Source organism: Coregonus lavaretus (genome assembly GCF_964263955.1).
Source record: "Coregonus lavaretus genome assembly, chromosome: 9".
In the NCBI taxonomy this organism is placed as follows: Eukaryota; Metazoa; Chordata; class Actinopteri; order Salmoniformes; family Salmonidae; genus Coregonus; species Coregonus lavaretus.
In genome coordinates, this window is record NC_139996.1 from 18,401,954 (window position 1) to 18,425,136 (window position 23,183).

A 23,183-nucleotide genomic window follows, 5' to 3' on the forward strand; every position below is an offset into this window, starting at 1 on the left:
TAAAGACACATCAACAGGAAGAACCTAAAACTCAACAGTCCCCGGTAAACCTTGTGAATGTCTAGTTATTCATTCAGCAGGCGCATCCTCATCCATTTCCACCACTTCTTACCCATCAGAGCAAACAAAAGAGGCTAAGGTTCTGAGAGACAGCCATGTAAATTGGCCTTGTTGTCTGAGAGCTCGGATGCTTTCCTAACGAAATGCTTCAGACAGAGTATGCTACTTTCGGACAGAAAACTAGCGTTTTTAAACAGCTCGCCGACTCCACTCAAAGAGAGATTCATCTTTGTCCAAATGTTGTTATTGACATAGCCTTCTTCTGTTCAATGTTCTCTACCTATATAGTACTCTAAATACCCCAATTCATGTTGTTACATTCAAAAGAATACAATATAAAAAAAATTGCTGACACCATTCAAACCCATTAGGGTTTGGAACTTTAAAGCCAATTATCTCAGAATCATTATTTAGCAGACAGAACCTTATAGTCCCAAGGTCTCGATATATGGGGCTGGTAGGCAGAGAAGGGTAGAGAGGGTGTCAGGTGGCGACGGTGAAATGTGGTAGGCGAAGTCAAAAGAAAACCATCTCCATACAAGGAGGAAAACAACCCGCACACTAACACTGCCGAAGACGAATACAATAACACACAACACACAATGCACGACAGAGGGTTAAATAGGGGAAACAATACAACATAATGGGGAACAGGTGTACACAATCAGGACAAAACAAATCAAACACCGAAACTTAGATCGGTGGCAGATAGTACTCCGGGGACGACGAACACCGAAACCTGCCCGAGCAAGGAGGAGCAGCCTCGGCTGATTCCGTGACAGTACCCCCCCCTTGACGCGCGGCTCCAGCCATGCGCCGACCCCGGCCTCGGGGACGGCCAGGAGGACGCGGAGCAGGGCGAGTCGGATGACTCCGGTGGAAGTCCCTCAACATGGAGGGATCTAGAATGTCCCTCCTGGGGACCCAGCACCGTTCCTCTGGACCGTACCCCTCCCACTCCACGAGATACTGCAGGCCCCCCGTCCGACGCCTCGAATCCAAGATGGAACGGACTGAGTACGCTGGAGCCCCCTCGATGTCCAACGGGGGCGGAGGAGTCTTTCATACCTCATTCTCCTGGAGTGGACCAGCCACCACCGGCCTGAGGAGAGACACATGGAACGAGGGGTTAATGCGATAATACCTGGGCAGTTGTAACCTATAACATACCTCGTTCAATCTCCTCAGGACTTTAAAGGGCCCCATAAACCGCTGACCCAGCTTCCGGCAGGGCAGGCGAAGGGGCAGGTTTCGGGTCGAGAGCCAGACCCGGTCTCCCGGTGCATACACCGGAGCCTCACTGCGGTGGCGATCGGCGCTCTCCTTTTGACGCCTGCTGCAGATGGACGTGCGCAGCGTTCCAAGTTTCTTCCGAGCGCCGAAACCACTCGTCCACCGCAGGGGCTTCGGTCTGGCTCTGATGCCAAGGTGCCAGAACCAGCTGATACCCTAACACACACTGGAAAGGCGTAAGGTTAGTGGACGAATGGCGGAGGGAGTTTTGGGCTATCTCTGCCCAGGGAATATATCCCGACCACTCCTCTTGCCGGTCCTGGCAATATGACCTAAGAAACCTACCCACATCCTGGTTAACTCTCTCCACCTGCCCATTACTCTCGGGGTGAAAACCTGAGGTAAGGCTAATCGAGACCCCCAGACGTTCCATAAATGCCCTCCAGACTCTAGAGCTGAACAGGGGACCGCGATCAGACACTATATCCTCAGGCACCCCATAGTGTCGGAAGACGTGTGTAAACAGGGCCTCAGCAGTTTGTAGGGCAGTAGGGAGACCTGGCAGGGGAATGAGACGGCAGGCTTTAGAAAACCGATCCACAACGACCAAGATCGTAGTGTTCCCCTGGGAGGGGGGAAGGTCCGTGACAAAATCTACCGATAGGTGAGACCACGGCCGTTGTGGAACGGGTAGGGGTTGTAACTTCCCCCTGGGCAGGTGTCTAGGTGCCTTAAACTGGGCGCACACCGAGCAGGAGGAAACATAAACCCTCACGTCCTTAGCTAAGGTTGGCCACCAGTACTTCTCACTAAGGCAGTGCACTGTCCGACCAATACCCGGATGACCAGAGGAGGGTGACGTGTGAGCCCAGTATATCAAACGGTCGCGAACCTCGAGCGGCACGTACCTCCGACCCTCTGGACACTGTGGAGGAGTAGGGTCGGAACGTAACGCCCGCTCGATTTCCGCATCCACCTCCCACACCACCGGTGCCACTAAGCAAGACTCCGGGAGTATGGGAGTGGGCTCAATGGACCTCTCCTCTGTGTCATATAGTCGGGACAGGGCGTCTGCCTTAGCGTTCTGGGACCCTGGTATATAGGTGAGCTTAAATACAAAATGGGAAAGAAACATTGACCACCTTGCCTGGCGAGGATTCAGCCTCCTCGCTGCCCGGATGTACTCCAGGTTACGATGGTCAGTCAGAATGAGAAAAGGGTGTTTAGCCCCCTCAAGCCAATGTCTCCACACCTTCAGGGCTTGAACCACAGCCAGCAGCTCCCTATCCCCCACGTCATAATTGCGCTCCGCCGGACTAAGCTTCTTAGAATAGAAAGCACAGGGGCGGAGTTTAGGTGCCGTACCCGAGCGCTGAGACAGCACAGCGCCGATCCCAGCCTCGGAAGCGTCCACCTCCACCTGGAATGCCAAAAAGGGATCCGGATGCGCCAGCACCGGAGCCGAGGTAAACAGGTCCTCCAGACGTTTAAACGCCCTGTCCGCCTCAGCTGACCACTGCAGGCGCACCGGACCCCCCTTTAGCAGAGAGGTAATGGGAGCTGCTACCTGTCCAAAGCCCCGGATAAACCTCCGGTAGTAATTGGCAAAACCCAAGAAGCGCTGCACCTCCTTTACGGTGGTGGGAGTCTGCCAATTACGCACGGCAGAAACGCGGTCAATCTCCATCTCTACCCCTGACGCGGACAACCGATGTCCCAGAAAGGAGATGGACTCCTGGAAGAACATACATTTCTCCGCCTTCGCATACAGGTCATGCTCCAACAGTCTACCAAGCACTCGATGCACCAGGGACACATGCTCGGCTCGTGTAGCGGAATATATTAGAATGTCATCAATATATACCACAACACCCTGTCCATGCAAGTCCCGGAAAATCTCGTCCACAAATGATTGGAAGACTGAAGGAGCATTCATTAACCCGTATGGCATGACGAGGTACTCATAGTGACCCGAGGTGGTACTGAATGCTGTCTTCCACTCATCTCCCTCCCTAATGCGCACCAGGTTGTACGTGCTCCTAAGATCCAATTTTGTGAAGAATCGCGCCCCGTGTAATGACTCCGTCATACTAGCAATCAGAGGGAGAAGATAGCTGTATTTGATGGTGATCTGATTTAGACCACGATAATCAATACACGGGCGTAAACCCCCATCCTTCTTCTTCACAAAAAAGAAACTTGAGGAAGCAGGGGAAGTAGACGGCCGTATGTAACCCTGTCTCAATGATTCGGTGACGTAGGTTTCCATAGCGGCCATCTCCTCCTGAGACAGAGGATACACATGACTACGTGGAAGCGCAGCGCCTACCTGGAGGTCTATCGCACAATCCCCCTGTCGATGAGGTGGTAATTGAGTTGCCTTCTTCTTACTGAAGGCGAGAGCCAAATCGGCATACTCAGGTGGAATATGCAAGGCGGGAACTTGGTTCGGGCTTTCCACCGTCGTTGCCCCTATGGAAACGCCTACACACCGCCCAGTACACTGATCAGACCATCCCTGGAGAGCTCTCTGCTGCCATGAAATGTTGGGGTCATGAGCTGTTAACCAGGGAAGCCCCAACACCACGGGAAACGCAGGAGAATCAATCAAATACAAACGTACTATCTCCTCATGACCCTCCTGCGTTTTCATCCGGAGAGGCGCCGTGACCTCCCTAATCAACCCAGACCCCAACGGGCGGCTATCTAGGGCATGAATGGGGAAGGGCACATCAACAGGTACGATAGGAATCCCTAACTTATAGGTGAACTGGCGATCAATGAAATTCCCAGCTGCGCCTGAATCTACTAGCGCCTTATGCTGGGAGTGAGGAGAAACCTCGGGAAACACCACTTTAATACACATATGATCAGCAGAGAGCTCTGGGTGAGTTGGGTGCCTACTCACCTGGAATGACTCATCAGTGCGTCGCCCACTGCCTCGATTCCTAGGAGACCCTCCCCAGCACCGACCAGCAGTGTGTCCTCTGCGGCCACAGTTGGTGCAGGGGACGGCCTCCCTCCTGGTCTCCCTCCTGGTCTCCCTAGCACCAGCACCCCCGAGCTCCATAAGGGTCGGCTCGGAAGTGCTGAGGGATGGAATGGACGGCCCCGAATCCGGACGTCCGCGGGTAGCCAACAGGGTATCCAGGCGAATCGACATGTCCACCAGTTTGTCAAAGCTGAGGTTGGTGTCCCTGCAGGCTAATTCCCGACGCACGTCCTCCCTCAGGCTGCATCTGTAGTGGTCGATGAGGGCCCTTCCATTCCATCCCGTGTTGGCTGCTAGCGTCCGGAAGTCCAGCGCGAACTCCGGCGAGCTCCTCCTCCCCTGTCTAAGGTGGAATAGACGCTCACCCGCCGCTTTACCTTCTGGGGGATGATCGAATAACTGCCCGGAAGCGGCGGGTGAACTCTGCATAGCTGACCGTAGCGGCGTTTATCCCACCCCATTCGGCGTTGGCCCATTCCAGCGCCTTGCCGGACAGACAGGAGATGAGGGCGGAAACGCTCTTGTATCCCGAGGGCGCCGGGTGAATGGTTGCCAGGTAGAGTTCTACTTGGAGCAGGAAACCCTGACACCTGGCCGCGGTGCCATCATAAGCCCTCGGGAGCGAGAGCCGAATCCCACTGGACTCCGGAGATGGAACGATGGGTATGGCTGAGGGTGGTGGTATTGTTGGAGGAGGTGTGGGAAAACCTCCTCTCTCCCATCGGCTCAAGGTGTTCATCACATCTTGCATGGCGGTGCCCAGATCATGGCGTCTTGGTGGATTACGCGCTCCTCCAGTGACCCCGTTGGCACCGCTGATCCTGCTGACTCCATGGTGAAGGTGTGTTATTCTGTCAGGTGGCGACGGTGAAATGCGGTAGGTGAAGTCAAACGCAGGACACAGAGCTTACTGGAAACTTACTTTACTTTACAGTAACCAGGAAAGAAAACCATCTCCATACAAGGAGGAAAACAACCCGCACACTAACACTGCCGAAGACGAATACAATAACACACAACACACAATGCACGACAGAGGGTTAAATAGGGGAAACAATACAACATAATGGGGAACAGGTGTACACAATCAGGACAAAACAAATCAAACACCGAAACTTAGATCGGTGGCAGCTAGTACTCCGGGGACGACGAACGCCGAAACCTGCCCGAGCAAGGAGGAGCAGCCTCGGCTAATTCCGTGACAGAGGGGTTGCTGCTACACTGACTCTGATATTCCAAGAGGAGCTATAGCAGTGAGACTGCATGTTGGTGCTCTCTTCGACACCAACAAGCTGTTGGAGAGATATGTTTGTCACGAGGAAGCAACAGTAGGATGAGAGCAGTGGAAACAGCTGACCTGTTTGGGTAGGTGTTCTTGCGTGACAGACGCTAGCCGAGCAGTCTCCTGCCAGGTGCTGTGGACACACTGTCACTCAAAGAGGCCAAAGGCTCCTACAACCGTTCAACCCTAACATCCTATCTCCACAGAAATGGCATTCACACTCAGAAAATGTGTTCTATTTTCATGGCAAAGCAGAGCCTTATGATGTAGCAGACACTAAAGGTAAGTGACGTTGATTGTAAATGCCACTCCATGTTTTCCAGTTCAAATAGGGTACACAAAAATGCTCCACTGAAAAAGCCCTCAATAAGAGCTTGAAGAAAAGACAGAATTAGATCTTTCCACTTAAGAGAGGTCTTACATCCAACTAATAACAGCTACCCACTTTCCTAGACCGTACTACTGAAGGAGAGATGTGCTTATAACTAGACAGTAGACACTAGTCACTAAAATAATACCTGAATACTGTTCTGCAATGTTCCATAGGCACATCTCAAAACAACCCTAAGGCAATATAAGTACACTCCGAACATACATATAGTACCCACCCTATCTTCCAAGCCTGCCATTACTTACTCCACTGTCAACATTGTCAAGCCATCATAACAGTCATTCATGCAACATAATAAAAACGTTGACGAGCAGGCCACATCAGGACCCAATAAAATTGCCTTTCTGCAGGCAGAGTGACGATCACTCCAACTATGCTTCCCAGTAAAGCAATGAAAACAATCAAGCATCCCAGAAAAGCGCTAAACATAGCCCACGTTAACATATGTAGCTTAAGAAACAAGGTTCATTAAATCAAACATTTGCTAGTAACAGATTACATTAATATTCAGACAATCTCTGAAACTCACTTAGAAAATACCTTTGATGATACAGTGATAGCAATACATGGTTATAACATCTACAGAAAAGACAGAAATGCTAAAGGTGGAGGTGTTGCCGTTTATATTCAGACCACATTCCTGTAAAGCTTAGAGAGGATCTCATGTTAAATACTGTTGAAGTAAAATGGCTACAGGTTCATCTGCCTCACCTAAAGCCCATTCTGATGGGAAGATGCCATAGTCCACCAAGTGCTAACAGTCAGTATCTGGATAACATGTGTGAAATGCTTGATAATGTATGTGATATCAACAGAGAGACACAGTATATTTCTGGGTGATTTAAATATTGACTGGCTTTCATCAGGCTGCCCACTCAAGAGAAAGCTTCAAACTGTAACTAGTGCTTGCAACCTGGTTCAGGTTATCAGTCAACCTACCAGGGTAGTTACAAACAGCACAGGAATTAAATCATCAACATGTATTGAACACATTTTACTAATGCTGCAGAAATGTCCTTTAAAGTGGTATCTAAATCCATTGGATGTAGTGATCACAATATAGTAGCCATATCTAGGAAAACCAAAGTTCCAAAGGCTGGGACTAATATAATGTACACTGCTCAAAGAAATAAAGGGAACACTAAAATAACACATCCTAGATCTGAATGAATGAAATAATCTTATTAAATACTTTTTTCTTTACATAGTTGAATGTGCTGACAACAAAATCACACAAAAATGATCAATGGAAATCAAATGTATCAACCCATGGAGGTCTGGATTTGGAGTCACCCTCAAAATTAAAGTGGAAAACCACACTACAGGCTGATCCAACTTTGATGTAATGTCCTTAAAACAAGTCAAAATGAGGCTCAGTAGTGTGTGTGGCCTCCACGTGCCTGTATGACCTCCCTACAACGCCTGGGCATGCTCCTGAAGAGGTGGCGGATGGTCTCCTGAGGGATCTCCTCCCAGACCTGGACTAAAGCATCCGCCAATTCCTGGACAGTCTGTGGTGCAACGTGGCGTTGGTGGATGGAGCGAGACATGATGTCCCAGATGTGCTCAATTGGATTCAGGTCTGGGGAACGGGCGGGCCAGTCCATAGCATCAATGCCTTCCTCTTGCAGGAACTGCTGACACACTCCAGCCACATGAGGTCTAGCATTGTCTTGCATTAGGAGGAACCCAGGGCCAACCGCACCAGCATATGGTCTCACAAGGGGTCTGAGGATCTCATCTCGGTACCTAATGGCAGTCAGGCTACCTCTGGCAAGCACATGGAGGGCTGTGCGGCCCCCCAAAGAAATGCCACCCCACACCATGACTGACCCACCGCCAAACCGGTCATGCTGGAGGATGTTGCAGGCAGCAGAACATTCTCCACGGCGTCTCCAGACTCTGTCACGTGCTCAGTGTGAACCTGCTTTCATCTGTGAAGAGCACAGGGCTCCAGTGGTGAATTTGCCAATCTTGGTGTTCTCTGGCAAATGCCAAACGTCCTGCACGGTGTTGGGCTGTAAGCACAACCCCCACCTGTGGACGTTGGGCCCTCATACCACCCTCATGGAGTCTGTTTCTGACCGTTTGAGCAGACACATGCACATTTGTGGCCTGCTGGAGGTCATTTTGCAGGGCTCTGGCAGTGCTCCTCCTGCTCCTCCTTGCACAAAGGCGGAGGTAGCAGTCCTGCTGCTGGGTTGTTGCCCTCCTATGGCCTCCTCCACGTCTCCTGATGTACTGGCCTGTCTCCTGGTAGCGCCTCCATGCTCTGGACACTACGCTGACAGACACAGCAAACCTTCTTGCCACAGCTCGCATTGATGTGCCATCCTGGATGAGCTGCACTACCTGAGCCACTTGTGTGGGTTGTAGACTCCGTCTCATGCTACCACTAGAGTGAAAGCACCGCCAGCATTCAAAAGTGACCAAAACATCAGCCAGGAAGCATAGGAACTGAGATGTGGTCTGTGGTCACCACCTGCAAAACCAGTCCTTTATTGGGGGTGTCTTGCTAATTGCCTATCATTTCCACCTGTTGTCTATTCCATTTGCACAACAGCATGTGAAATTTATTGTCAATCAGTGTTGCTTCCTAAGTGGACAGTTTGATTTCACAGAAGTGTGATTGATTTGGAGTTACATTGTGTTGTTTAAGTGTTCCCTTTATTTTTTTGAGCAGTGTATAAGAGGTCATTCAATAAGTTTTGTTGTGATTCCTATGTTGTTGATGTAAATAATATTTGTTGGTCTGTGGTGTGTAATGAGGAGCAACCAGACGCTGCAATTTGACACATTTATGAAATTGCTTATCCCAGTTATTAATAAGCATACACCCATTAAGAAAATGACTGTAAAAACTGTTAAATCCCCGTGGATTGATGAGGAATTGAAAAAATGGTATGGTTGAGAGGGATGAGGCAATAGGAATGGCAAATAAATCTGGCTGCACAACTGATTGGGGAAAAGAAAGGATGATACCTAGTCAGTTGTACAACTGAATGCATTTTCCACATTTAACCCAACCCCTCTAAATCAGAGAGGTGCGGGGGGCTGCCTTAATCGACATCCACATCCGGGGAACAGTGGGTTAACTGCCTTGCTCAGGGGCAGAAGGACAGATTTTTAACTTGTCAGCTCGGGGATTCAATCCAGCAACCTTTTGGTTACTGGCCCAACGCTCCTACCCGCCAGGCTACCTGCCGAATGGCAAACGTGCTGCAAATTGAGTAATCATGTGACTAAACTGAATAAAAAGAAGAAGAAACTACACTATGAAAGAAAGATAAATGACATAAAGAATGATAGAAAAAAAGCTTTGGAGCACCTTAAATGACATTTTGGGCAAAAAGGCAAACTCAGCTCCATCATTCATTGAATCGATGGCTCATTCATCACAAAACCCACTGATATTGCCAACTACTTTAATAATTGGCAAGATTAGCAAACTTAGGCATGACATGCCAGCAACAAACGCTGACACTACACATCCAAGTATAACTGATCAAATAATGAAAGACAAGAATTGTAATTTTGAATTTGGTAAACTGACATTGTTGTTTGTCAACAATGGCAAGCCACCGGGGTCTGACAACTTGGATGTTAAATTACTGAGGGTAATAGCCGACGATATTGCCACTCCTATTTGCCATATCTTCAATCTAAGCCTACTAGAAAGTGTGTGCCCTCAGGCCTGGAGAGAAGTAAAATTAATTCCGCTACCCAAGAATAGTAAAGCCCCCTTTACTGGCTCAAATAGACAACCAATCAGCCTGTTACCAACCCTTAGTAAACTATTGCATTTTTTTTGTATGTGTTTGACCAGATAAAATGCTTTTTTACTGTAAACAAATTGACAAGAGACTTTCAGCACGCTTATAGGGAAGGACATTCAACAAGCACAGCACTTACACAAATGACTGATGATTGGCTGAGAGAAATTGATGATAAAAAGATTGTGGGAGCTGTTTTGTTAGACTTCAGTACGGCTTTTGACATTATCGATCATAGTCTGCTCTTGGAAAAATGTATGTGTTATGGATTTACACCCCCTGCTATATTGTGGATAAAGAGTTACCTGTCTAACAGAACACAGAGGGTGTTCTTTAACCCTCCCGTTGTCCTAGGGTCAAAATGACCCGCCACTGTGTTGAACCAACTTTATTTAATTTTTATATTTTTGGGATCATTTGTGAGAAGGAGGCAGTGAGACTTTAAAGAAAGTATCACTGCCTCCTTTTCACAAATGATCCAAAAAATATAAAAATTAAATAAAGTTGGTTCAACATAGTGGCGGGTCATTTTGACCCTAGGACAACGGGAGGGTTAATGGAAGCCTCTACCAAGTAATCCAGGTAGAATCAGGAATTCCCCAGGGCAGCTGTCTAGGCCCCTCACTTTTTAAAATCTTTACTAATGACATGCCACTGGCCTTGAGTAAAGCCAGTGTGGCTATGTATGCGGATGACTCAACACTATACACGTCAGCTACTACAGTTACTGAAATCACTGCAACAGTTAGTCTTAAATATTAAAAAAATTAAAAGCATTGTATTTGGGACAAATCATTCACTAAACCATAAACCTCAACTAAATCTTGCAATAAATAATGTGGAAATTGAGCAAGTTGAGGTGACTAAACTGCTTGGAGTAACCCTGGATTTTAAACTGTAATGGTCAAAACATGTTGATACAACAGTAGCTAAGACGGGGAGAAGTCTGTCCATAATAAAGCGCTGCTCTGCCTTTTTAACAACACTATCAACAAGGTAGGTCCAACAGGCTCTAGTTTTGTCACACCTAGACTACTGTTAAGTCGTGTGGTCAGGTGCCACAAAGAGGGACCTCAGAAAATTACAATTGGCTCAGAACAGGGCAGCACGGCTGGCCCTTAAATGTACACGGAGCGCTAACATTAATAATATGCATGTAAATCTCTTATGGCTCAAAGTGGAGGAGAGATTGACTTCATCATTACTTGTTTTTGTAAGAAGTGTTGACATGCTGAATGTACCGAGGTGTCTGTTTAAACTACTAGCACACAGTTCGGACACCCATGCATACCCCACAAAACATGCCACCAAAGGTCACAATCCCCAAGTCAAGAACAGACTATTGGAGGTGCACAGTACTACATAGAGCCATGACTACATGCAACTCTATTCCACATCAGATAACTGATGCAAGCAGCAAAATCAGATTTAAAAAACAGATAAAAATACACCTTATGGAACAGCGGGGACTGTGAAGAGACACACAGGCACAGACACACATACACATGATTATGACATGCACTCTACACACACGTGCACATGGATGTTGTATTGTAAATGTGTTGTGGTGGCGTGGTGGCCTGAGGGAACACACTGAATGTGTTGGGTAAGGTGTTATGAAATGTAACGTCATGTAGCATTTTAAACTGTATGTAACTGTCTTATGTTGCTGGACCCTTGGCAGCAGCTAATGGGGATCCATAATAAATACAAATACAAATACAAGACTCACCTCCAGACGTAAGTATTCATTCTGCTCCTGGGAGAGGAGGCTGAAGAGGACACCGCTGGGGGCGTGGGTTCGCACCTGGAGCTGCACGCTGGTGTGACGAGTGGGGAGTGACCAGCCCACCTGGTACTGGACATGGCTCCTCCCATTGAAGGAGAACTCTGGGACTTCTGTCAGTTCAAGAGAGAAAAACATAGAGTTGAATAGAGATACAATGAGGGCTTCAAATACAGTATATTATTAATTAATTATACTGTACCTACTACTGTATGCACTCAGTAGACAATTCAAGACAATTCACATATGTGAGAGGAGCCAAACACAGTCATCTTACGTGTGAGCCATGCATGTAAAGCCTTAAGACACATTTCCATTCCACAAGATAGGACAATTAAAAAATAGTTAAATCTTGACTCTAACAGGAGTGCTAAACCTAGAATTCAAAGCTATGGCATTTAGATATTGGTGGAAAACAAAACATACATCCCATATTAGGACTCTGCTATGCAATGTAGTCCACTCTACACCTTATGATACCCAGAGACAACACCCGTTATAATCCGACTGTATATTCTCTAAGGACATACCGTCTTCACAGTGGATCCCTGTGTACCCGGGCCCACATCGGCAGCTGAAGGAGTCCCACTGCCCGTTACAGCGCCCCCTGGCGCCACAGACTTGTACCCCCATGTTCATACAGTTCCCATCAGTCAGAGCGCAGCCTGGGGCAGTGCTGGAGGACTCCGAGGGAGAGCCAAGGTCATAGAGCTGGAAGAGAGGGAGAGTTAGAGGGGAGGGAGGAATGAGGGGAAGGAGAGAGACAGATGGAGGGTGATTGGGAAAGAGAGAGGGAGAAAGAGAGATGTGGAGGGAGAGAGAAGAGAGACAGAGAACAAATTTGAAAAAATTAGGGCGAGAGAGAGAAAAGAATAAGGGAGAGAGAGAGAGAGAGAGAGAGAGAGAGAGAGAGAGAGAGAGAGAGAGAGAGAGAGAGAGAGAGAGAGATTTTAGGTGTATCTTCAATAATGCACAATACATCCTTTTCTGAAGCCTAAAGTAGAGGCACAAAGATCATGGGCATACATTAGAGAAAGAACTTGAAGGAGAATACATTCTACCAGTACATGTAACCTGTCTGACAGCATTGATAGAGCCTGACTAAAGAGGAATGTGATGACTGAGAGACATCAGCATTCAGAAGATACTCCCAGCTTAGCCTTGAGCTCACATTTACATATCCTCTTGAACTCTCATTTTTAAAGACACCTTCCAGCGAGTCAACCAAACAGGTCAAGGTGTGAGAAAATAAATAAAACTGCAATGTCTAGAGCCGAGATGGAGTTAGAGAGGTAGACTATTTTCTTGTTAGTGTTTTAGGGCAGAGCTGTAGACTTGTGTGTCTTACCTTACTGTCCACAACCAGGTTGCGCAGACACCCAGTGAAGTGCTTGTGCTGTAGCTGTGGATACTCATAGGACATGTTCTCGTTGACCCCACCTAGCTGCAACACCTGACTACCATTCAGGTACCTGTGGAGGAGGACACACTTCACTGTCAATGCCTGACCATTCCGTCCATCCATCCATCCATCCATCCATCCATCCATCCATCCATCCATCCATCCATCCATCCATCCATCCATCCATCCATCCATCCATCCATCCATCCATCCATCCATCCATCCATCCATCCATCCATCCATCCATCCATCCATCCATCCATCCATCCATCCATCCATCCATCAAGTTCAAGTTCAAGTTCACGTTTGTTTATTTGCCATATACACATGATATACATTCTCCTACGTATTTATTTTGACAGTGAAGCTAAACGTTTTTTTGGCTCTATACTCCATATTTTGGATTTGAGATCAAATGTTTCTGGTATTTTCGTACATATCTGTTTTACCGTTTAGAAATGAAGGCTCTTTATGTATCTAGTCCCCCCATTTGAAGGTGCCATAAGTATTTGGACAAATTAACTTATATGTGTATTAAAGTAGTCAAAAGTTTAGTATTTGGTCCTGTATTCCTAGCACGCAATGACTACATCAAGCTTGTGCATTTGCAGTTTGTTTTGGTGTGTTTCAGATTATGTTGTGCCCAATAGAAATGAATGGTAAATATTGTAATGTGTCATTTTGGAGTCACTTTTACTGTAAATAAGAATAGAATATGTTTGTGAACACTTCTACATGACTGTGGATGCTACCATGATCACAGATAACCATGAATGAATTGTGGATGGAGGGTTGTAGTTTTTGTTATGCCTTTCAGAGGAACCATTTTGTCCATCCACAATGCCTTGGCTAGCAGGTGTGATTGGTGTGACGTCCCAAGGGGCGGGGTTCTGAGGAGAACATTACCTGTCCCTATTAGGCGTGACTCCTCTGACCTCACAGGAGGAGCGGTCCTCGGTCATGGCCCAGCTGTCCACGCCCTCAGCCTCCATAATGATGGCACTGGAGCAGCGGTCCAGGGTGAAATGCACATCCTGAAAACCCCAGAGAAGAGGAGCGAGGTGACAATCTTGTGTGTCTGTGTGTGTGGGTGTGTGTGGGCATGTGTGTGTGCGTACACACATACACATACACACACACCCACATACACACACACACACACGTAAGAACATGAAAGAATGTGTTGGGGGAAGTGAATACAGCCATCTAATAGTCCATTTACTTTACTGTTGCTCCTAACATCCAGTCGGTGCCAGCGTCTGTCGGACACAGCCACGTTGCCCTGCAACTGCAGGACCAGGGTCCCAGACCCGTGGTTGATCTTCAGACTGGGTGTCCCACCAATCAGCTCTGAGGAGAAGAGAGGTCATCAATATCAGCACTATGCCATTCCACCTACAGATTTAAAGGGTCAAAGTTCAACAGTGGTGTAGGATGCTCTTCTTATACTCTTAGAGGGATGTTGTTCAGTGTCAAATAGTCAATTCATACAAATATGCATACTTTACATGAAACGGTATATATCAAAATCAAATCAAATGTTATTTGTCACATGCACCGAATACAACAGGTGTAAACCTTACCGTGAAATGCTTACTTACAAGCCCTTAACCAACAATGCAGTTTTAAGAATATTTACTAAATAAAATAAAAGTAAAAAATTAAATTAAAAAAGTAACACAATAAAGGCTACATATAGGGGATATCGGTACCGAGTCAATGTGCGGGGGTACAGGTTAGTCGAGGTAATTTGTACATGTAGGTAGGGGTAAAGTGACCATGCATTGATAATAAACAGCGAGTAGCAACAATGTAAAAACAAAGGGTGGGGGGGGGGGGGTGTCAGTGCAAATAGTCCAGGTGGCCATTTGATTAATTGTTCAGCAGTCTTATGGCTTGGGGGGTAGAAGCTGTTAAGGAGCCTTTTGGACCTAGACTTGGCGCTCCGGTACCACACCATATATAGTTCATCCCAAAGGTATGGACCATTATCTTGGTCTACGATGATGAGAAAGTCAACCAATAAACCATTTTTATTTTTTATTTTTATTTCACCTTTATTTAACCAGGTAAGCCAGTTGAGAACAAGTTCTCATTTACAACTGCGACCTGGCCAAGATAAAGCAAAGCAGTGCGATAAAAACAACAACACAGAGTTACATATGGGGTAAAACAAAACATAAAGTCAAAAATACAACAGAAAATATATATATACAGTGTGTGCAAATGTAGCAAGTTATGGAGGTAAGGCAATAAATAGGCCATAGTGCAAAATAATTACAATTAGTATTAACACTGGAATGATAGATGTACAAGAGATGATGTGCAAATAGAGATACTGGGGTGCAAATGAGCAAAATAAATAACAATATGGGGATGAGGTAGTTGGGTGGGCTAATTTCAGAATGGCTGTGTACAGGTGCAGTGATCAGTAAGGTGCTCTGGCAACTGATGCTTAAAGTTAGTGAGGGAGATAAGAGTCTCCAGCTTCAGAGATTTTTGCAGTTCGTTCCAGTCATTGGCAGCAGAGAACTGGAAGGAATGGCGGCCAAATGAGGTGTTGGTTTTGGGGATGACCAATTCATGCACCTCGGTTGGACTGGGAGGCAGCGACAGTATACATTTGCCATTGTGTAACAGAGGTGGTTTGGTAAACCATATTAGGCTGATGAATAACCTTGCTTGAATCCCCCAAAAAACAAGTTAGCTCCCAGCTAATGCCTAGCTCTTAGCTCAGAGGGCTAATGTGTCATATTGAGGCACGCGGACGACCCAAGTTCAAATCCCAAGATGATGAGTAACCTTGCCTGAGACCTAAAATCCTGAGTTACAGTAGCTTCCAGTTAATGCCTAGGCTTTAGCTCAGAGGGCTTTTGTGATTTCCATGACCCGGGTTCAAATCCTGGGTGGGTAACACATTACCCTACCTATAGCCATGTAGTCCTCTGGGTCTCCGGGCTGCAGGGTGGCCAGGGGCCCGCTGTAGAGCAGCAGGCCGTCCTCAGCCTCTGTGATGAACTCCAGGGAGAGATGGCTATCAAAGCACGGCCTTATGGGAGGAAACCAGGCATAGCCGTTGCCAAGGAAACTTTGCCTCGTCTGCTGGCACTCAGGACCCTCGTACTGCGGTGGGCACTGGCACCTGTGGTGGCATGAAACAAAAGCACCCCAGAGAACATTAACAGTGATTTTTCCCTATTGAAACATTATGATGGGGCTGACTCTACTGTCATATCGCTGCGTGTAAAGTGCTGTGGGACGTGTCTATCTTTACAAATGACAACATACAGTGGCTCCTAGACAGACAGGAGAATAGGACTAATAAAACACACTACATACAGTTGCTGCTAGTGCATTAGGCATGAAACACATCAAGTATATATAAAATACTGCATTTAATACATTAGATAGCCTTATCACATTGTTTAGCCTGTGAGCCGAAACAGGTTTCGTTGCTGAAAAACCTCTTACAACTGTTCAGCAGCACATCAGATCCCTTTGTTCAAACATGATTAAGAACATGATTCATACTTTTCTAGGCACCCTACAGTATCACTGATTCTCAATCTCTCCTTGTTTCTGTTCCATTACTCTGCTGTACAGATTCCCTGGCATGATGAAGTGCATGTGTGTGTTGTGCTAGCAGTGGTCCATAGAAGCGCTCTAGTCTATAATCAAGGCAAAGGAAGGGAAAGGAGAGGTAATCACAGATAAATCAGCTAGAGTGCCTCTTCATGCTATTCCTCCACTTCTTCATGGTATTCCTCCCAACTAGCTCTCACAGTATCACGTCAGAATTAGACGTTAATCCAAACATCAAATTTCGAAGTTGTTGCAAACTTCAAATTTCGAAGTGTTTTAGGTTTAACTCAGAATGTTTAAAGTTAGGGTTAAGTTTAGGCATTAACTCCGAAATCTTAAAGTTAGGCATTAACTCCGAATGGTTAAGGTAAGGGTTAAGGTTTGGGAAAGGCTTAAAACAAAAATCCCAAAAAGATTTGAACGTGCAACCTTTGGAATCAGAGGCAGATACTTATGCCCATCTCCTATCCCATCCCCAACACCCTAGCAAAACCAAAACCTACTTGAAGGTAACAGGGCTCACTGTTAACCATAGTGGCCGGTTTCCACATCATCTTCTGACAGACATCAAATCAAATCATAAATCAAATCGAATTTTATTGGTCGTAAACACATATTTAGCAGACGTTATTGCGGGTGTAGTGAAATGCTTGTGTTCGTAGCTCCAACAGTGCAGTAATATCTAACAATTCACAACAGCACACACAAATCTAAAAGCAATACCATGGCGCCAGAGGGGATGGCTCCTAACCAAATGTGCTATTTTGTGTGTTTCTTCGCATTGTTTGTAACTTATTTTGTACATAATGTTGCTGCTACCATCTCTTATGACCGAAAAGAGCTTCTGGATATCAGAACAGCGATTACTCACCTCGAACTGGATGAAGATTTTTTATATAATGAATCAAAGGATATACTGCTTCTCCAAGACCAGGCCCAAACCCCATCATTCGCGTGAAGAAAATATGGAGGTACAGGGGGCAGAAATCGGGGTGCCTTGTGAAAATTAGTCGGCGAGTGGCCTCTACCATCCGTTCTATTGGCCAACGTGCAATCACTGAATAAACTTTATGAGCTCCGTTCGAGACTATCCTACCAACAGGACATTAAAAACTGTAATATCTTGTGTTTCACCGAGTCGTGGCTGAACGACGACACGGATAATATTCAGTTGGCTGGATTTTCCGTGCATCGGCAGGACAGAACTGCTGCGTCTGGTAAGATGAGGGGTGGTGGTGTGTGTCTATTTGTCAATAACAGCTGGTGGGCTATGTCTAATATTAAAGAAGTCTCGAGGTATTGCTCGCCTGAGGTAGAGTACCTCATGATAAGCTGTAGACCACACTATCTACCAAGAGAGTTTTCATCTATATTTTTCGTAGCCGTCTATTTACCACCACAAACCAATGCTGGCACTAAGACCGCACTCAGTGAGGCCATAAGCAAACTAGAAAATGGTCATCCAGAAGCGGCGTTCCTAGTGGCCGAGGACTTTAATGCAGGCAAACATAAATCAGTTTTACCTCATGTCACGTGCAACCAGAGGAAAATAAACTCTAGAACACCTTTACTCCACACACAAAGACACATACAAATCTCTCCCTCGCCCTCCATTTGGCAAATCTGACCATAATTATATCCTCCTGATTCCTGCTTACAAGCAAAAACTAAAGCAGGAAGTACCAGTGACTCGCTCAATACGGAAGTGGTCAGATGACACGGATGCTATGCTACAGGACTGTTTTGCTAGCACAGACTGGAATATGTTCCGGGATTCATCCCATGGCATTGAGGAGTATACCACCTCAGTCACCGGCTTCTTCAATAATTGCATCGACGAGGTTGTCCCCACAGTGACCGTACGAACATATCCCAACCAGAAGCCATGGATTACAGGCAACATCCACACCGAGCTAAAGGCTCAAGGAGCAGGACACTAATCCGGACGCTTATAAGAAATCCCGCTATGCCCTCAGACGAACCATCAAACAGGCAAAGCGTCAATACAGGACTAAGATTGAATCCTACTACTACACCGGCTCTGATGCTCGTCAGATGTGGCAGGGCTTGCAAACTATTACGGACTACAAAGGGAAACCTAGCCGCGAGCTGCCCAGTGATGCGAGCCTACCAGACGAGTTATATGCCTTTTATGCTCGCTTCGAGGCAAGCAACACTGAAGCATGCATGAGAGCACCAGCTGTTCCGGAAGACTGTGTGATCACACTCTCCGTAGCCGATGTGAGCAAGACCTTTAAACAGGTCAACATTCACAAGGCAGATTACCAGGACATGTACTCAGAGCATGCGCGGACCAGCTGGAAAGTGTCTTCACTGACATTTTCATCCTCTCCCTGACCGAGTCTGTAATACCTACATGTTTCAAGCAGACCACCATAGTCCCTGTGCCCAAGAAAGCGAAGGTAACCTGCCTAAATGACTACCGCCCCGTAGCACTCACGTCGGTAGCCATGAAGTGCTTTGAAAGGTTGGTCATGGCTCACATCAACACCATCTTCCCGGAAACCCTAGACCTACTCCAATTCGCATACTGCCCCAACAGATCCACAGATTACGCAATCTCAATCGCACTCCACTCTGCCCTTTCCCACCTGGACAAAAAAAACACCTATGCGAAAATGCTGTTCATTGACTACAGCTCAGCGTTCAACACCATAGTGCCCACAAAGCTCATCACTAAGCTAAGGACCCTGGGACTAAACACCTCCCTCTGCAACTGGATCCTTGACTTCCTGACGGGCCGCCCCCCAGGTGGTAAGGGTAGGCAACAACACATCTGCCACGCTGATCCTCAACACTGGGACCCCTTAGGGGTGCATGCTTAGTCCCCTCCTGTACTCCCTGTTCACCCACGACTGCGTGGCCAAGCATGACTCCAACACCATCATTAAGTTTGCTGACGACACAACGGTGGTAGGCCTGATCACCGACAACGATGAGGCGGCCTATAGGGAGGAGGTCAGAGACCTGGCAGTGTGGTGCAAGGACAACAACCTCTCCCTCAACGTGAGCAAGACAAAGGAGATGATCATGGACTACAGGAAAAGGAGGGCCGAACACTCCCCCATTCACATCGACGGGGCTGTAGTGGAGCGGGTCGAGAGTTTCAAGTACCTTGGTGTCCACATCACCAACAAACTATCATGGTCCAAACACACCAAGAAAGTCGTGAAGAGGGCACAACAACGCCTTTTCCCCCTCAGGAGACTGAAAAGATTTGGCATGGGTCCCCAGTTCCTCAAAAAATTATACAGCTGCACCATTGAGAGCATCCTGACCATTTGTATCACCGCCTGGTATGGCAACTGCTCGGCATCCGACCATAATGCGCTACAGAGGGTACTGCGTACAGCCCAGTACATCACTGGGGCTAAGCTTCCTGCCATCCAGGACCTATATACTAGGCGGTGTCAGAGGAAGGCCCAAAAAATTGTCAAAGACTCCAGTCACCCAAGTCATAGACTGTTCTCTCTGCTACCGCATGGCAAGCGGTACCGGAGCGCCAAGTCTAGGTCCTAAAGGCTCCTTAACAGCTTCTACCCCCCAAGCCATAAGACTGCTGAACAATTAATCAAATGGCCACCCGGACTATTTGCATTGACACCCCCCCACCCTTTGTTTTTACACTGCTACTACTCGCTGTTTATTATCTATGCATAGTCACTTTACCACTACTTATATGTACAAATTACCTTGACTAACCTGTACCCCCGCACATTGACTCGGTAATGGTACCCCCTGTATATAGCCTCGTTATTGTTATTTTATTGTGTTACTTTTCATTTCATTTTTTACTTTAGTTTATTTAGTAAATATATTCTTAACTCTATTTCTTGAACTGCGTTGTTGGTTAAGGGCTCGTAAGTAAGCATTTCATGGTAAGGCCTACACCTGTTGTATTTGGCACATGTGACAAATAAAAGTTGATTTGATTTGATTTAAAATAATGGAATTAAGAAATCTATAAATATTAGGACGAGCAATGTATATCAGACGAGTAATATTTATATATGTGATGGGATGAATAGACATTATGGACAGTATGTGGATAGAATATTTAGTATATCTGTAGAATACGTAGGATATAATAGTATATATAAAGCAATAGTTGAATAGGATGCCATTTACTAGAATACAGTATATACTGTACATGTGAAATGAGTAAAACAATATGTAAACATAATTCAAGTGACCAGTGTTAAAGTGACCAGTGTTCCATTATTAAAGTTACCAGTGATTCCATGCCTATGTACATAGGACAGCAGGGTGGTGGCCGGCTAGTGACAGTGACTAAGTTCAGGGCAGGGTACTGGGTGGAGGCCAGTTAGTGATGGCTATTTAATTTATTTATTTATTTTATTTTTGTCATTTAGCAGACGCTCTTATCCAGAGCGACTTACAGGAGCAATTAGGGTTAAGTGCCTTGCTCAAGGGCACATCGACAGATTTTTCACCTAGTTGGCTCGGGGATTAGAACCAGCGACCTTTCGGTTACTGGCACTACGCTCTTAACCACTAAGCTACCTGCCGTCCATTTACATTTTACATTTACGTCATTTAGCAGACGCTCTTATCCAGAGCGACTTACAAATTGGTGCATTCACCTTATAGCCAGTGAGATAACCACTTTACAAAGTTTTTTTTTGGGGGGGGGGGGGGGGGGGGGGGTTAGAAGGATTACTTTATCCTATCCCAGTCTGATGGCCTTGAGATAGAAGCTGTTTTTCAGTCTCTGGATGGATCTCAAATACTGACTTGTATCATGGGTGACATGGCTGATTCCTTTACTTATTCATGCTATTCCTCCACTTCTTCATGCTATTCTTCCACTTCTTCATGCTATTCTTCCACTTCTTCATGCTATTCTTCCACTTCTTCATGGTATTCTTCTACTTCTTCATGCTATTCTTCCACTTCTTCATGCTATTCCTCCACTTCTTCATGCTATTCTTCCACTTCTTCATGGTATTCTTCTACTTCTTCATGCTATTCTTCCACTTCCACTTCTTCATGCTATTATTCTACTTCTTCATGCTATTCTTCCACTTCCACTTCTTCATGCTATTCTTCCACTTCTTCATGCTATTCTTCCACTTCTTCATGCTATTCTTCCACTTCTTCATGCTATTCTTCCACTTCTTCATGCTATTCCTCCACTTTTTCATGCTATTCCTCCACTTCTTCATGCTATTCTTCCACTTCTTCATGCTATTCTTCCACTTCTTCATGCTATTCTTCCACTTCTTCATGCTATTCATCCACTTCTTCATGCTATTCCTCCACTTCTTCATGCTATTCTTCCACTTCTTTATGCTATTACTCCACTTCTTCATGCTATTCTTCCACTTCTTCATGCTATTCTTCCACTTCTTCATGCTATTCATCCACTTCTTCATGCTATTCTTCCACTTCTTCATGCTATTCTTCCACTTCTTCATGCTATTCCTCCACTTCTTCATGCTATTCCTCCACTTCTTCATGCTATTCCTCCACTTCTTCATGCTATTCTTCCACTTCTTCATGCTATTCCTCCACTTCTTCATGCTATTCTTCCACTTCCACTTCTTCATGCTATTCTTCCACTTCTTCATGCTATTCTTCCACTTCTTCATGCTATTCTTCCACTTCTTCATGGTATTCTTCTACTTCTTCATGCTATTCTTCCACTTCTTCATGCTATTCATCCACTTCTTCATGCTATTCCTTCACTTCTTAATGCTATTCTTCCACTTCTTTATGCTATTACTCCACTTCTTCATGCTATTCTTCCACTTCTTCATGCTATTCTTCCACTTATTCATGCTATTCATCCACTTCTTCATGCTATTCTTCCACTTCTTCATGCTATTCTTCCACTTCTTCATGCTATTCCTCCACTTCTTCATGCTATTCCTCCACTTCTTCATGCTATTCCTCCACTTCTTCATGCTATTCTTCCACTTCTTCATGCTATTCCTCCACTTCTTCATGCTATTCTTCCACTTCTTCATGCTATTCTTCCACTTCTTCATGCTATTCTTCCACTTCTTCATGGTATTCTTCTACTTCTTCATGCTATTCTTCCACTTCTTCATGCTATTCCTCCACTTCTTCATGCTATTCTTCCACTTCTTCATGGTATTCTTCTACTTCTTCATGCTATTCTTCCACTTCCACTTCTTCATGCTATTATTCTACTTCTTCATGCTATTCTTCCACTTCCACTTCTTCATGCTATTCTTCCACTTCTTCATGCTATTCTTCCACTTCTTCATGCTATTCTTCCACTTCTTCATGCTATTCTTCCACTTCTTCATGCTATTCCTCCACTTTTTCATGCTATTCCTCCACTTCTTCATGCTATTCTTCCACTTCTTCATGCTATTCTTCCACTTCTTCATGCTATTCTTCCACTTCTTCATGCTATTCATCCACTTCTTCATGCTATTCCTCCACTTCTTCATGCTATTCTTCCACTTCTTTATGCTATTACTCCACTTCTTCATGCTATTCTTCCACTTCTTCATGCTATTCTTCCACTTCTTCATGCTATTCATCCACTTCTTCATGCTATTCTTCCACTTCTTCATGCTATTCTTCCACTTCTTCATGCTATTCCTCCACTTCTTCATGCTATTCCTCCACTTCTTCATGCTATTCCTCCACTTCTTCATGCTATTCT

General features: G+C 45.8%; 1 protein-coding gene across 1 annotated transcript in view; it reads right to left on the reverse strand.

The window, feature by feature from the left end:
* The window catches only part of LOC311134884 (putative neural-cadherin 2), a gene marked incomplete at both ends in the record, with an annotated part of 81,618 nt that overhangs the window by 15,696 nt on the left and 42,739 nt on the right, over nucleotides 1-23,183 (reverse strand). The window contains 6 exons of the mRNA XM_084168650.1: nucleotides 11,464-11,630; nucleotides 12,048-12,228; nucleotides 12,866-12,989; nucleotides 13,826-13,953; nucleotides 14,142-14,269; nucleotides 15,847-16,061. Of these exons, the coding sequence (XP_084024776.1) occupies nucleotides 11,464-11,630; nucleotides 12,048-12,228; nucleotides 12,866-12,989; nucleotides 13,826-13,953; nucleotides 14,142-14,269; nucleotides 15,847-16,061 (943 nt within the window). The remainder of the gene's footprint in view (nucleotides 1-11,463; nucleotides 11,631-12,047; nucleotides 12,229-12,865; nucleotides 12,990-13,825; nucleotides 13,954-14,141; nucleotides 14,270-15,846; nucleotides 16,062-23,183) is intronic.